The following is a 17,617-nucleotide window of genomic DNA, read 5'->3' as shown; positions in this document are numbered from 1 at the left end:
GTTCTCCTTTGGATTGGTGGGTCAGCGGTAAGTTTCTGGATATACAACGCTAAAATCAGAGATAAATCTATGGCTTTATAACGCTAAAAATCCAATTAGGATATCGTTAGTTGGCACAGCACAGATAGCCAATAATGTAGCTTTGTGCTTAACTACAAACAAACCTCTCAATGGACAAAGTTGAGATAGCTCATTGTGTCGCTCTGGGATAAAAAACAACAAATCCTTTTGAATATATCTATAAATTGACGACGTGAACACAGAAACATTTCAGTCTCTAGCACATAGATAGATAAAAGAAAGAAGTAATAGTTGGACGTCAAATGTGAAAAATGTAACTAAATTAATTGAATTTTGTACTTACTTTGACTGAGAATAATGTTCACAAGACTTGCACCGTGACAACGCATGTATGTTGAATCTCGTTTAATATTCAACGCTCCTAGTCGTTTAACATGAGAAGATATATTAATAAGCTAACTGTTTTTTTTTAGTATGACAGTCAGCGACTATAAAAAAAAATACGAATTTCTAATCCATGAATCAAACCAGGACTTGTGGTGATAACGTGGATTAACTTATGTTTAATAATTTTATTTAAATTACTTTATTACATCGTTTCAATGTTATAATTTTCTTCCGTTGAGTTGAGTAGTTACACTCTTACGGTTTTCAGGGCCGGGCGTGGCCTAGTTTATAGCATACCCGGTCTGTAAATCCGAAAGTTTTTAACGCTTTCCACACTTTGGGGGCTGTCAAAAAGTGACGGTCAAATCTTACTATTTAGTTAAAGAACAGCTGATGATGGGTACTGTTGACTAGCTGCCTTCTCTCTAAGCCTATCATTTCAAAATTAGAAATGGTTATACACAGATAGCCCTTGTGTAGCTTTGCGCGAAAATCTCAACAAACAAATTTGTAGTTTTAAAGCAGCATTCTACAAGAAAAATATATATTAGAAAAAGTATTATCAATTGTCTCTTTCTTAATCTTTATTCCAGCAAATCTAAGAACCCAGACAAGATAAGCTACTTCTGTGTAAGAATATGAGACAATAACGAAACGATACAGATGTAGTTCTTTTATTAACACTTGCTTGAGACTTCAAGATGCTTTTTTTTCTCATTAACACAAACCGTTTTACTTAATACACATACTTAATAAACGATAAGATATATCATTTTTATTATTTGAAAATTTGATGTGGCAATAATGAATTATCAAATCGTATGGGAATTAGTTAAAACCGGCTAAGAAGGCTTACAAAAATACAATGAACCACGATAGTGGTTCACAATAGGGATCGCAATGAATTGCACAAAACCCTAATTGAACATTCGAGTAAAAAGCGCCATAAACAGTAATTAATTTGTGTACAACAACTTCTAGCCACCTTCTCCTCAGTGGCCGAACGATAAGCCTAGAAGCTTATAACACTAAAATCCGGGTTTCGATCCCTCTGGTAGCCCATTGTGTAGCTTTGTACTTAACATGAAAGAAACACACATAAAATCTAGCCACCTAGAAGAGTGAACAAACATGGCTAAATAGAAGAATGAATTGATTTCTAATCCTAGAAAGTTAGATATTAATCACATGAAAAGCTTAGGAGAAATTACTAAGATTTTGAAGCTGAGATATTCTACTTCTTGAATATGTGATATAATATATAACAGAAATTGATCTGATATACAGACAAAGGCCCGGTATGGCCCAGGTGGGTAAGACGCTCGACTCGCAAACTGCGGGTGGCGAGTTCGCGCCCCCATCCCACCAAACATGCTCGCCCTTTTAGCCGTGGGGGCGTTATAATGTGACGGTCAATCCCGCTATTCGTTCGTAAAAGAATAGCACAAGAGTTGGCGGTGGGTGGTAATGACTATTTTTACACTGCTAAATTAGGGGATGGTTGGCGTCAGGAAGGGCATCCGGCCGTAAAAACCCTGCCAAAACCGAAAATAGCGACCCCGTATAGATACGGGAAAAAGCTACGGAAGAAGAAGAGGCTTTATATGATTTGTAAAAAGTTAACGAGTGGGTTAAAAATTAATCTGGTCATGGAATTCTAGAGTAAAGATGAAAGTCTGTTCCAATGAGATAAATGTTATTGTATGATTCTAGGCCTGATTTAAGACCTTTGTTAGTCATTTCTTATATGACTGATGATAAATTATCTAATAATACCAAGTTATGACGGAGAACTGATACTGGTAAAGACATTGTTTTGAATTGGAATGACCTTGTCAGCCTTAGTGAGTGAATGGTTGAAAATAAGTCAAATTTGTTTCAGTATTGAGAAGTGTGAATTAATACAGTGGCTCTAAAACTCAGAGTAGATGAGGAATGTATCCTAGAGGGCTTGTGTAGTTTTAAAAGCTTACATTTTTGTATAATTACTTGTATATCTGTTTGAACCTGTGCTGCACTACAGTTTTTCATATTCAGTGATAGTGGCAAATTGGATGTACTTTTTACTAGAAAAAGTACAAATGTATGAATGATTGGGGGGGGGGGCATCAACAACCAAAGATAAAAGGTAGGGGATGCTGTCTAAAAAGTTTAAGAACCGTTGAATCCATGCACTTAATATTTACTTGTGTGAGAACAATAGGAAATGATTTATAGTATTTGACATTTTGTTACATTGCCTTCATGAGTTCTGCAATCTGTCTATAGAAAATTTAGTTTTAAGATTATTAAAATTATTTGTAGGTTAAATGTTACACTGATTAAATCTCACTTAGTTGTGCTATATTGAATTATGGTCTTATAAATATTTAATGACTTGCTGGAAAGAGCTGGAGAAAACTAGTTAGTGTGAGGTTTGTTAAAATTATGTGAAAAGGGCATAAACTGTTAGGTAACTGAATGGATTACATGTTCTAAGTCTTGTTTTTTTCATTAAAAATTGTGATTTAAATAAAGAGATAGAAACCAAAATCCAATCTTGTTTTTAGGTAGAATTTGGAGTATGAATAAGTTATTTAATTTAAACAAAAGTTAGTTATTAATTTTTATGTTATTTCAAGTATTGTATTAATTTTTTTAAAACATATTTGAAGTTATTTATTTGGTGAGAAAGTGTGTGCCAATATTTTTGATTGTCTAAACAATTTTCTAGACATGTATATGGATGATGAGAATAAAATTTATATGGTTTAGTGATGATATTTATTACTTTTGGGTAAAAAAGTGACTGAGATGGATGAAATGACCAGTTGTGATCTTGCTCATTCTTAGGTAAATAACCAAAACACATATAGCAGTAACATCTTTATTGAGATTGAAGAATTCTTAAGTACACATTAATTTAAGTAAGATGTAAGTACATGTAGTTGCATAATTTAGCATGAAGACTGGATGTTACTACTAAATTAAGGGCAAACATTCTAATTATAATGTAGTTAGCTGACCACCTACCATGCTGGTGGTAAGGTAAAATCAAAAAGCATTTTTATAATAAGAATGAAAGTGCAAATATTTCATAACCTCAATTTACTATTCTTCAAACTAGGTTTATTAGTAAAGTTTCACATTAAGTATTAAAAAGTAGTTCACTTAACAAATAGCCTGAGATTATTTGTTTCAATGCCTGTAATTTAAGTGTAGTTTCAAAGATTATTTATTTACTTTGTTCCTGTAATAGTATATAAAGGAAAACACAAGAAGGCTAAACAAGATGCACACAAACCTATAGGCAGCAATTTACTGAATAACATGTGGGCTGTTTTATAACTCGTACATGTAGCTTGCTTAAAACCAGTTTAGAAGCTGTTATAATGATACAAAAACAGGTGGACAAACAGGAAGAAGAGCTGTACATTAGGTTACTAGCCTGAATATAAACTAATGCTGGAGGAAGGAACAGTAACAGTTCAAAAGCACAGGATTTGAAGGTGCTACATCTTAATAGTTGTTTAACTGAAGAAGGATTTCTCAAGGGTTAGAAAATGACTGAAGATTATTGTACTTATTTTTTAATAATTAAATCCTTTTAGAACTTAGTGACTATTTTTCATTGTCTTGTTGTGATGACAGGCTAATAAGTAAAAATACTGTTGTAGAATGAGATAAACTTTGTTATACAAGCTTGGTGGTGGGTGTTTTGTGTTCCTGCAAAGAATTAAGTATAACATGGATTGGAAGTATATAAATAAGTAATAAAATATGATATTTTAACTGAAGCTTTTAAATACAGTGTTAATAATTATATTATTAACATTTCCATATTTGAAGGGACTGTAAAATGTCAGCCAAACTAACAAACCCAAGTCATAACTTTACAGAATTTAATAACAGTATGGTGGTAGTCATAACTTATGAGCAGGAGGAGGTTTTCAGGAATAGGTCTGGGACTGTGAAAAGTTTGGGAACCCCTGCTTTAGGGTGTGTATTACATATTTCGTGTTTATGCTATTGTCTACAATTTAGTTAAGTAAACATCTATATCATTGAATAGCATGGTATTCAGTACATTCTTCTGTCAGTGCCTGATTTTTCAAAAACAATACAATAGAAGGAACATTACCTAAATTTGAAGCCTTATGTTTGAGACATATATATTCATATAATTGTGAGTTTCAGATATTTAATGTTACAGGTCAGAAAGTATTTTTGCTTGAAATAATTTAGATTTCCAGTTTATAATAATAGAATGTTGGTGTTGTACATTTCCATATACTTAATAATCATTGAAACATTATTGAAGTTTAATTTTTTTATTAAAATGCAAATTTTAAAACAATATAAATTGTGTGCTGTTTACTGATCTTTATTCTGTATGAGATGATAAACGTTTTTGTTTTTTCCAGAATTTTACATGAAACTGGAGTGTAGAGTGGTATGTTTTGTTTTGGGATTAATTGTTGATTAGTGTAGTAGTTCACCCAGAGATAAACAAAGTAAAAAAAAAGTTGTTTGTTTACCCTCTTGCAACTGACCCCAAAAAATCAATCCAAGAGCAATTTCCATGTCAAATCAACACCTTTTTTTTCTTGCTAATTCTGATTTTGTATGACATTTGACATGCAATTCAGTGTCATCCAGAAAATGTTACACAAAACTTTTATAGGTCCTTAAATCAAATAGTTCAGAATTTATAGTTCACAGAAAATTTTGTTTCTGGAGGAAATTAATGTTTGGAGATTCACTCGCATACTCATATGTTTTATGTTTTTAAAGTTAGATATTTAATTTTGGACTCATTTTAAAGCTCTTGTCAAGCTTATTTCATTGGTACATTAAATTAGAAATATAATGTACCACGTTTGACCATCTGAATGTTTACTTCTCCCAGAGCCAAATACAAAACTGGGAATTTAAAAACCTGCAAAATTGGATCATAAAAAAGTAAAGAAAGAAGGCTGGAGATATTGTAGATGTTACTTACTTAAACTACAAACCTCTAGCTGGTCAGGACCAGCTAATGGTACAAATTTTAGACCATGCTAGTGATCGGCTCTACTTAAGCAGATTGTAACGTAGAATATATGGGGAAACTAAATAAACACAGACATAAAATTTATGGATAATCTAGGCTGTCCTATTCACTAAAGTAAACTTTAAAATAAAACACTCAAAGCCAGCCCTTAGTTAGATATTTATCAAGCTTTTCCTTAAACTTTAAATTTACTGCATCCACCGCATTTGAAAGCAATCTATTCCAAATACCAACCACCCTGTTAGAAAAATACAACTATCTTAGCTGAAGATTACTTACCTAGCCAGAGTTTGTGTCCCCTAGGCTTACCTTTTACACCAGTAAATACAAAAAAAGATGGTTCTATCAATTCCCCTAACAATTAGACCCCCTCTGACTTTTCTTTTTTCAAGTGAAAACAATTTCAGAGATTTTAATATATTCTCATATGACAACCTCTCTATCTCATTTATCATCCTAGTATCACTCCTCTGAACTCTTTTTCAATAATTCAATGTCCTTCCTAAGGTAAGGAGCCCAAGACTGAACACAATACTCCAAATGTGACCTAAATTCTTTAGACTTGTATTCATTGTTTTCAGTAAAGGTGCATAGCAGTGAGACAGCTTGAGAAATAGGGAATAAACAAACTGACAGGTAGGGCAATGGGAAGTTTGAAAATAGAAGATTTAGATTATAAGCAGTTAAATATCAGTTTTAAATGTGTCAGATTTAAATATAAACATAGTAGATTCAGGAATAAACCTAGTTGCTGTTATTCTTATGATAATCTTAAAATGATGGAGTTCAGGGCTTTAGAATACAATGATATAATAAGAAACTTGGTTAGATTTGAAGAATATTGATTATAGCATTATTTTGAAATTCCATATTATAAATTATTCCAAAGGGATAGACTTGAAGTAAGGGATGAAGTGCTGCCTATTAGGATTGAAGACATAAAAAATGATAATCATGAGGTTGAATCTACATATATTTGGGTTAGAACATTTCAAATTAGCAACTGTTAGAAGACACCTGCTCAGAAAGATTAGGTAATGAGAAATAGTAAAGAATCAAAGTTTTATTAATAATAAAACTTAATAAGTATAGGAAAAAACATCGGAGTTTTTATTAATAATGAAATTTAGTAATTATAGGAAATTAACATTAGATTCAATGATTGTATGTAGTGAAGGAGAGATATTTCTTGAAGTAATTCATGATAGTTATCTATACCAAATAGTCAGAGAACCAACCAGAAGGAATGCAATTTTAGATTTAATGTTAGCCACTTGTTAGGATATCATTGAAAGAGTTTAAATGCATGAACATTTGTGTAAAAATTATCACTGCACGATTAGGTTTGTGTTTTGTTGCATGTTAAGATAAAAATAAAATACTTTGGTTCATAGTTTTCAGAAAGCCAGTTTGAAGCCATGAGATTTCTTAATAGTGAATTGGGATAATGAGTTGATAGGTGGTGTTGCACAGACTTGGGAAATTTCTGAAAACAAATAGTTTTTAATTCAAGTTAGGCCTATAAAAGAGAAAAAGGATCACAGGGAAGGTTGAGAGAGTAAAAATAGGTAAATCACCATGACCAGACAAAGTTTCCCCAGGGTTTTAAAGGAGCTCAAAAATTGGATATGCACAAGTCATTCATTTTTAATAGGCCAGTAAACAGTGGACAAGTGCATGATGATTGGAGAGTTGATAGCATTTCTGCAATTTTGAACTTTGGGACACCTGGATGGGTGTATTCTTCACTGACAGCAAAATTGTACTGTTGAAAGAAATAGTTTATAGAAAATATATTGGAAATTCTTCTACTACACATTAATAAAAAAACTTGTTTATTAAACTTTATGCACAAGAAATTTTGTGTAATCAGGTTAAGAGTTAAAAACATTGTGTGTGAAGTTCCTGAATTATATGGTTCCATAGAAGGAAGGCTAAAAGAATTTTTAATAAAATAGTGCTACTTTGGACCTTGTAACTTCAATACAAGTGTGGTTTATCAGTTTTATACAGTCGCTGTTTCTTAACCTCATAATTTAATATAATTGCTTGTATCTCAGCTTTCAGAAGCCATAGTTTAATGTAATATAGTAATAATATACACCTTGTACCTCTATAGTATAATGTAATATAATTAGGGTTCCTAGCAGTCCTTAAAAAGTCTTAAATTGATATTGTATTCTTTTTAAGTCTTAAAAAAATTTAAATTTGCAGGTTTTGGCTTTAAAGGTTTTAAATTTAATTTCCCTGGGTATTGATGCCGTATCATTTTCATAAGTTTGGTTTGTTCCACATTGCACCTATGCTTAACAGCAGTACAGTAGTTTGCAATCATTCTGTGTAGGCCTACATGAAACTGGGAATACTAAATCAAGTTTGCCATGCATTTGTTCTGTCTAGGTATATTACCTGGACTGGGAGCAAAAAATTGAGTTGGACTTGTTTTGATGGACATGCACATTGCTGCTAATGCAAATGGTAGGACTAGGCCTACCTCAGTTATAGTCTGTTTGCATTAAACCTGGGACTTTAAGCACCTTCACCACAATGTGTGAATTGCTGTTCGTATTGAAATGTTAATGCAATCATGGGAAAGTATGTGTTCAATGATAAGTGGCTGGAAGACAATATGGGCATTGGTTGTACAGAGGCTGGTGTGTGATTATGTCAGCATACGTGGAGGGGTAACCAAGGCCTCTGTGAATAAGAAGCTACTGAAGTATGCCCAGAAAGCCTACTCTAAATATTGCATGTACCTAGCAGAGAAAAAAAGCAAAGCTGGCTCAGAAGAAAAGCATCATAAGAGAAAGAAAATGGAGCAAGAGCTTGAGGTGGTCAAGCAAAAGGGAAAAGTATATGAAGTAACAGAATCTTTTCAGTTGGACACAGATAAATTTGCTGAACAAGCTAAAAATGCACAGGAAGCAAAATGGTTCATCCATTACTAAATCAAATGTAATCAGGAGATGAATGAAAGAAAGACTTACTGAAATAAAAGAGCTGAAAACTGACATTGACAAAAAAGCTCAGGAGCTACAGGAATTGTGAAAAACTTGACTGTACTAGTTTAGTGCAAAAAGTTGTACTTAATACATTTCCTGCTTGATGATTTTTTTTAGTTTTAAAATTTCGCTTGGTTTTCAGAAGTTGAAGCAAAATTCAACATAATAAACAAGTGGATTCTCTTGCAGTATTATGTAATCCGATAAATAGCATACAAATACATGTTAAAAGGTTTTAATTTTGTTAGGTGATAGTTTTACGAACCCTGATAATATCACTAAACATGGTTGTGCTTGGTATGGAGGGATGGGCTGGAGAAAAAATGGCTGCTATATATCACGTATTGCTCATTATAGTCACAAATTTCTTTTATCACAATGTAAGAGACTTTTATGAACACGTAACTTAGGATTTCAAAACCTTCAGTTCAGCCAAAAAACATCATTAAATAGAGTACCAACAAATAATGTAACAGCCAAATGTTCTGCTGATTATTCTCATTCTGGCATTAGATGGGCTAACTCACCAATACTTGAAGTTTTTGTGATGATTGACACACCAAAATGTTGCATTTTAACTTGAGTATTTTCTGGCATTTCCATCTCTACATCATATCTTTTTTTTTATTATTACTTGCAGTAATAAAATACACCTTGTACCTCTGTAGTATAGTTTAATATAATATAGTTATATACACTTTGTACCTAGTGACCCCAATTACATTCACTTTTTTACTACAATAACTTGAAAATTAAAACTTAATTTAATCAAGTAGATTTTTTCTGATGAAAATAAATGCTAGGCTTATTGGAAGGCCACATTGCATGCCTTATCTCATGGTAGACTAGTAAAGTACTATTGGCATTAGTGTACAAAATTGCAGACACATGTATGTATGCTAAATGTTATGTATTTATTCTCAAATGAAACTTGTGGTACTAAACAGTTAGCCAGAAATGAAGTTTAAGAATACTGTGGTCTAATAGTTGTTTTACACTCTTATTCACTTTCACTTGAAAGTTCTTATTTGTAAATAGTTTAACGTGTTCAGTGCTAGCACAAACAGAAGCAGTAACTGCTTGGAGTCTTAAACTTTTGAGTTGAAAATAACAATTAAAATGCATTCAGTACTTTTATCAATTGCAAAAGTGCAAAAAAATATGCAAGTTTTGATTCCTTAAAACATGAGTAAGTATTTAATTTGAGGTTTAATTAAAAAAAGGAGAGAAAATGGGGGACAAACCCCCCTAACCTCCTTCACAAGTATCCAACTTAGTAGTGGACTATTTCATCTGATATTCTACTGCTTGGGGCCCTGCACACGCTAAGGTCAATATTAACCTTATGGTCTTGATATATAATCCTTTACTCACCACTAATAACCTAAAATACTTTAGGTGTGATAAAGTGACATACCACTAAATCACCCAGCTCTAATCAGAATAAGATTTCAGTATTCAGAATAAAAATGTTAGAAATGAATATTAGGAATAATCTGTTGATGGCTTGTTTTTAGGAAAAAGATTTCTTGTTATTCAGCCATTGTTAAGTACAAAAATATGTAACAACTTTTAAAAGTATTTAAAGTTTTTGAGATAGAGTTGGTGTAGATCATGTGAAAGTATTTAGTTTATGTAGTAGAATGATTCATTTTTCTTGTCTAAATTTCAGAGAGATGTTTCCATCATAATCCCTGTTATTCTACTACCACGCTTGTGTAAATAGAATATCATCAAATACAGTGCTAAGCAGCCTCTAAGTATGGTATTGCCAGCAAGATTTCGATTTTACATTGTACTGTTAGGAGTATGTGGACTGGCACTTCTGGTACTTCACAGGTCTTTGTCTGGAAGTGAGAAAACTGCTTTAGATTATCAGAAGTATAAAATTTCAGGACGTAGGAACAAAAATGGTCGTTTGAAACCTGCTGACAACATCAATGATCTCTTACCTCTTACACAGCCAGTAGAACATCTTGAAAAACAAAAAGAGAGAGAGTCGCAAATTAGAGCAGAAATGCATCAGAAGATTAATAGAAATACTCGTTTTCGTCTGAATTTGGATGGTAACCTAGTTGTTCCAGATGAGAAGAAAACTGTCAATGATATGAACAGTGACTTATTAAATTCAAACTCAAAGTGGCTATTTGAGAACAGTGTTTTGAAAGTGAACCTTCCTCACCGAATTATTCACTTAGACCTTAAAGGAGCACCTCCACTGATGACCTACTACAGCAGACTGTTTTCCTTGCTAAAGGACCTTGGTGCCACTGGAATCCTCATGGAGTATGAGGATATGTTTCCATACTGGCAGCCCATTACTTCATTGGCAGCTTATAATGCTTACTCTTCATCTGATATTTTGAAGATTCTTCAGCTTGCTAAGTATAATAACTTGGAAGTGATTCCACTTGTACAGACATTTGGACATATGGAGTTTGTGCTAAAGTTAGACGAATACAAAAACTTGCGAGAAGTACCAGAGTACCCACAAGTCATTTGTCCATCTAATAACCATTCTCTGGCCATCATCAAACTAATGATAGACCAGGTATTGACTCTTCATCGTGAAGCAAAATGGATTCACATTGGCTCCGATGAAGTGTACAATATTGGGGAATGTTCATTGTGCAAGTCAAGGTTGGTTAAAAATTACTGGGATACTAATACTTTATTTTTGTCTCATGTAAAAACTGTTGCTGCATATGTCAAAAACAAACATGTTCAACCAATTATGTGGGATGACATGTTTCGTGTGATTCCTGAAGAACAGATCCGCAGTTCTGAAATAGCCAAATTTGTTGAAATAATGGTTTGGCAGTATTCAGAAAACATTGAGGATAAACTAACTCCTGAAATTTGGGAAAAGTATGGGGTTTTATTCTCTCCAGTTTGGGCTGCTAGTTCATTCAAAGGAGCTACAGGCCCTAGCCAGTACATCACTGATGTTTTTTACCATCTTCAAAACCACCATTCTTGGCTAAAAGCTATCAAGAAATATGAAAATAAAGTTAATTTTAGAGGCATAGTTATGACTGGTTGGCAGAGGTTTGATCATTTTGCTGTTCTGTGTGAGTTGTTGCCAGTAGGCATTCCTTCTATTGCCATCAACCTTCTTTATGTCCAACATGGAAAAATAGATTCTGAAGTGATGAAAAAGGTGCAAGATATACTACTGTGTGACAACAATCTTGGCTTGAAACAGAACTTTACAGTTGATGAAGTTATTTGTGGATTCCCAGGAGCAAAGATCTACAAAGGAGCTCAGAGGTTGGTGAAAGTAAAACATGAGTTACAGAAGCTACGTAAGAACAGTCATCTTGTTGGATGGATGGCAGACTACAATTTAGTGAAATCCTTCTCCAGCCCTGCACACATTGAGATTGGAACTCGGAAACTCAAAGAGTTGGCTGTCAACACAACTCTGTTGAACACCTTCATGCAGAATGTAATGCCTGATGTTTATGATAGTTACACTATTTCAGAATGGCTACAAACATTTATGGAACCCATTAAGCAAGAGCTTGAGAAAGTCCAAAGGAATGCTGTAAGGCTCCTGAAGTTTGACACTTGGCCTCGGAGGCCCTTGGGTTACCAGATTAACGAACATGTACCATAACTTCTGTCAGTTTTTTTTTCTTTTCTTGTTAATATGATAGATTATAATTAGTTTATTCTTAATCTTCAACTTCACAAAAAGAGATGGCTAAAAGTGAGATCAATAATAATGGTTGCAGAGAATAGTTGCCCTGGCTGAATGTAAGAGTAACTTGTGTTATATAACTGATGTTGTGATGATATATAAGTATTCATACAGTGTTGCTTAAATATTTCAGCTCTGGAAATTTTATTATTTGCAAGGTTGGCAAAGAATAGTATAAGTGATTGGCACAGAGTGAGATATTATCCCTCATTTTCTATTATTACTGTAGTTAATGTTTTTTAGAAAGCAAAGAAATTGATAAAACAAAAACTGAAATTTAAAAAAGTCTAATAGTAGTTTGTATGTATTTGTTTTGATGGAAAATTTTGTTTTCTCTTGAAATTTGTAGCTTCTTTTTCATTTGAGGGTTTTTTGTTGATTAATTAAGGCATATAAACACAATTATATCCATTGTGTGATTTCAATTCAGGTAGGAAGTGAACCTGATAAATGTAAAAACAGAATAATAGTAAAACCCTTTGGAGAATGTTGCATGACTTAAATTAATAACAAGCTTTATGAATTAACACAGGTTGGTAACATTTGTGATTATTTTAAACGAGGAATATATTATATGTGAGGCTAGCATTTCAAAAATGAAAGAAGAGTAGAGTTATCTTGATAGTAAAGAAGGCTTACCTTCTGTTTATAGTAAATTAAATAATAATATAATACATAACTCTTTAAGATTAATGATAATATAGTATGTATCTCTTTAAAATTGAATGCTGAAGTTAGCTGTTTTAATGTAGGCCCTCCAGATGGTTTTGAGTATAGAATGTATAGAAGCTGATAAATGAATACACTCGTAACTAAGCTGTATACATAACTAATTTTAACTTGATACAAACTTTCTCAGAAAACCTGTATGAGGCTTATTACTCTTTTGTAAATTTTCAGTTTCTAAATGATAAAAATCTGGATAACATTAAGGCCTTGATTGATACCTATCATCCCGTGTGTCTTTCCTTACAGGAAACATTCATGAAAACTGCCGATACAGTCACCTTATGGCAGTTTTCTTTATACCGGAATGACATGCTGTGTGATGGACGAGTGCACGATAAGGTGGCCCTGCTGGTCGAACAGCATGTGCCCTTGGTTTCTCAGGAAACCTGTTTGAGGCTTATTACTCATTTTAAGTAGTATAAAAAATTCCTAGTATCTGTTGTAAATTTTCAGTTTCTAAATAATAAAAAATTTTGAAAGTAATGCCGATCAAAACTGATGGGTTTTTTTGTAAGATGAAAACCTGAAATATTGAAGTATTTCATTAACTTTTAAACATATGAATTGATTATAATTTCTCAAGAAGGTACAATTTGCTGCACATATTATGTTTTAAGATATTTTGATGTAAAATCCTCTATTACTGTTTTAATTCCTGGTTTGGGAAAGTAAGTTTCAAATGTCTTAAATTTTGATAGAAAGTTGTGAATCTTAAGTAAAATTTGTTGATACTTTATTCCTGTATTATGATGATAAGTAGATTAATAAAAATACGTTTTTGGGTAGAAAAATCAGGTTTTGAGAGGGGTGTATAGGTACAAGAATATTCTAATTAACATAATTTATTATCTTGCTATGAAAGAAAAGATTTGTTGAGATCTAAAAAGATAAAGATTGAAACCAGTGTTACAAGCATTATTTTTACATGTATGGTTAGTTGTAGGAAAGAGGATAATGTTTTAGTGTTGTATATGTTGTTACAATTATATAGTGTCCGCACATGAAGTAGTGTCTTTTATTTTATGCACCTCTAGCATAAATGAATAGATTCCAGTTGGAATTATGAAAACAAAGTTTTTGAGAGAGACAGTGAATACTTATATGAATATGATGCCAAGTATTGAAATTTGTGAAACTGAAATATAAATAGGTTTCTGTGTTGAATATAACACGTTCCTTCAATTACCTTCTTGATGGTTGATATGTATTCAAAGAAAAATGTCTACTAGAACCTTTAGTATTTGATGTAATGTATAGTTAGTTATTTCAAAATATTAAGACATTTTTAGTAATATTGAATCCATGGAATATACAAGGAGTCGATGTGTTCATAACCATTTGTTCATCCCCCTCCCACATAAGGGAGAACTAGCAGTGCTTTATATAATTATTCTGATATCGACCAAACAGTTGGTGTAGTTAGTACACTTATGAGTTTGCATATTGAAAAACAAAGAATGAGTAAAAAGATGCTAGGAACCCCATTACTGTCATGATATCAACAGGTTAGAACAAGACCTTACACTTTATATAACAAAGTTGGAACAAAACTAGAGTTTTTCTTTTTTAAATACTTTTTACACATGGTAGGTAATTTTAACATTTTTTTTAAATCTGTTTTTTCACATTGAAAATAAAGTGGTAGTAATTAAGAGAATGAAGATAGGCAGTAACATGTTGAATCATGAATATGAAGAAAACAGTGATCAAGTTTTATTTTTATAAACTTATTTTTTGTAATATATGTAGCTGTCAGAATAAATATTCCTAGAGTTTCATTGTGAGGTTACAAAACAGGTATAATCGTCTTTCAGTAGTTTGATTTTATCATTTAAGTTGAAAAACATGTTTTAAAAGCTACAGATTAATGCTTATAATCCAGTACTATTTGACTGCTTGGTTTAATCTATGTGCTAGAACATAACGATAATTAAAAATTACTCCTAAAAATTATTTAATTGGCTGGCAATTAAAAAGGTTTTAAAAGATATTTGAATATTATTTTATGGTAATTACTGTGAAAGGTGTATGCATGTTCTAATTATTAACTGATAAAAGTTGCAGCTTCTTTGGATGTGCTGTTGGTTACAATTTTCAATAAAGGATTATAAAAACTACAAGAAGTGCTCCTACATTGTTTTGGAATTTCTGTCAGAGCATCAACAACAAATTGGATCTCACATAAGTAACTTATGCACAATTTTCTACATCAGAAAATGGTTTAACTGCCATATCTATTTGGATAGCTGACAAATATCAAAATATTTAAACAGTAGTAGTACTTACTACAACCAAAGTTTCAGTGTTTATTCTTTGTTTAGAATATGTATTATGAAAATGGATGAGGGAATAATGTATGTGTCAGCAATATATCTTATGACTGATGTTTTAAAGTATAACATGTTAGAAAACAAAAACCACTTTCAGCAAGATGTAAATAAACAAAGATTAAGAGATTGAAAAAGTAAACATTGTCAGTGTGATGGTAGAACATATCCTAAAGAAAAGTTCGTTAAATTAAATATTGTCTTATAGCACTTTGACTTTTTTTTTTCTGATTTTGTCACTCTTCTGCAATTATAGTTCTATTTTCTTAACAATATGTAAATACAGGGGCATGTACCCTGGGCCCTGCACTCTAGAGAAGAGACTTTGCTTATTGTATAAAATTAGATCAGATATTGTGTCATTATATATAGGTTTTTGGAAAGTGGAAATACATCAAGAAAAAACTGAAAATGGTTGAAAAATAACATTATTATTGCAGTTTTATTTATGGTTATAGGTAATAGCTGATCCTGCTGGTGAATTGCTGTTTTTATGCTTTACACTGATTTTCTCCAGGTCTTTTTTTTATTTTCCTTACTCGATTATCCTTTCCGGTTTCAACACTATTTCTTATGTGTAATGTACAGTATTATTGTCTTTTGTATATTTACATTTGTGCAGAATTTTCCTAACAAGTTAACTGCCATTTGGTAACTCTGAATCTCGCCCGTAGTGCCAAAGAGGGGTAGGCCTAAAGATGCCGAATGCCTCCATCATTCAGTTTTTAATTTGTCACTGTGAGAGTAAGGTTTGTCGTACGTAGTGTTTTTGTATGTGTGTGTGTGTGTGTGTGTTTTCTGTTGAATGACAATATAAAAGGCTTAATACATATGGTGCATCTACATACACTGGGTGCTTTTAAGAGAGGATTGCATAATTGTATGGATAGAATTTAGGGAGCTTATGTGTATAATGTACAAAATTACTGACCTCGAATAGCCCTGAACAACGGTATTCTCATGAAATGTGGTCATAAGTCCTAATATACTGCATGGTTTAGATTTTAAAATATTGGGTTAATTCCTAGAATAGCTCAGCTTTGTTAATGCCACTAGCACACACTTGCATAAAATTGTACTACAGGATTAATAGCTCAGCTTTGTTAACACCACTAGCACACACTTGCATAAAATTGTACTACAGGATTAATAGCTCAGCTTTGTTAACACCACTAGCACACAGTTGTATAAAATTGTACTACAGGATTAATAGCTCAGCTTTGTTAACACCACTAGCACACACTTGTATAAAATTGTACTACAGGATTAATAGCTCAGCTTTGTTAACACCACTAGCACACACTTGCGTAAAATTGTACAACAGGATTAATAGCTCAGCTTTGTTAACACCACTAGTACACACTAGTATAAAATTGTACTACAGGATTAATAGCTCAGCTTTGTTAACACCACTAGTACACACTAGTATAAAATTGTACAACAGGATTAATAGCTCAGCTTTGTTAACACCACTAGCACACACTTGCGTAAAATTGTACTACAGGATCGGCATAAATTAATTTCATATATATAAATCAGTATCATATTCTTTGTTTTTGCAACTATCAGAAGTGATCCCACCTGGTTTTTACTTGCCTTTTTACCCTTTTTTCTATAAGGAATATGTTTTTCTTGAATATCTAAAATTTTCCACATTTGATCAATGTCTCCAAATAACTCAGCTGCCCAATTCACAACAAATAATTCTTGTCACATCCTTTCAAAATTTGCTTTTTTGAAAATGAACTCTAGCATTTCCCAATCTAAATGCCTGAAATTAAAATCACCCATAATTATCACCTCTAACAGCTGAAAACTTAATCTAATTGTAAAGTTTCTCATTAATTTCATCAGTATCATCTGGTGGTCTGTAACAAATTTCCACTAAAAGCCTTTTCCCTTTATATTGCAATAACAGAAACCCAAATGGATTCAACCTCCTTGCTATTAGCTTTGATATCCTCAATTTCAATAGGATGTAACTCACATTTTACATATAAAGTCATTCCTCCCCCTCTCTTTAGTACTTTATCCTTAATAAATAACCTGTAACCCTCTATTTCAAAGAAATTTCTATCATGAAAATAATCTGCATTTAATCTTGTTTCAGTTATTACTATTGTATCAAAATTTTCTATTCCTACCAGTGCTCTAAAGTCATCTATTTTATTTCTTATACTTATAACTATATTACTGTACAAAAGTGCTCAAGATTGTCGAAATTGTAAAGGCAATTTTTTTCGTTGTGAAGTATAAAGCTGTAAAATGAACTATCTGTGCTGTGTCGACCACTGGGATTGAACCCAAATTTTGGCATTATAAACTCTGAAGCTTATCGCTGAGCCACGGGAGGGGGGAGAGGAAGTAGTGGACATAACAAAAACGATATTTTTAATTATTTTTGAAATCCAAGAAC

At 32.4% G+C, this 17,617-nt stretch overlaps 1 protein-coding gene across 4 annotated transcripts in view; it reads left to right on the top strand.

The window, feature by feature from the left end:
* The window catches only part of LOC106467049 (hexosaminidase D-like), an 18,191-nt gene extending 3,523 nt beyond the window's left edge, over positions 1-14,668 (top strand). For 3 of the 4 annotated variants that reach the window (XM_013927363.2, XM_013927362.2, XM_022395147.1), the window contains exon 2: positions 10,115-14,668. In XM_013927363.2, the coding sequence (XP_013782817.1) occupies positions 10,205-12,061 (1,857 nt within the window). In that variant the 5' untranslated portion in view covers positions 10,115-10,204 and the 3' untranslated portion in view covers positions 12,062-14,668. The remainder of the gene's footprint in view (positions 1-10,114) is intronic. The other variant, XM_022395148.1, reaches the window with a different exon arrangement.
* The last annotated feature ends 2,949 nt before the right edge of the window (positions 14,669-17,617 follow it).

The sequence above is a fragment of the Limulus polyphemus genome, unplaced genomic scaffold (genome assembly GCF_000517525.1).
Source record: "Limulus polyphemus unplaced genomic scaffold, Limulus_polyphemus-2.1.2 Scaffold2468, whole genome shotgun sequence".
In the NCBI taxonomy this organism is placed as follows: Eukaryota; Metazoa; Arthropoda; class Merostomata; order Xiphosura; family Limulidae; genus Limulus; species Limulus polyphemus.
Note: the sequence above shows the minus strand (reverse complement) of the source record. Positions and strands in the feature narration are given on the sequence as shown.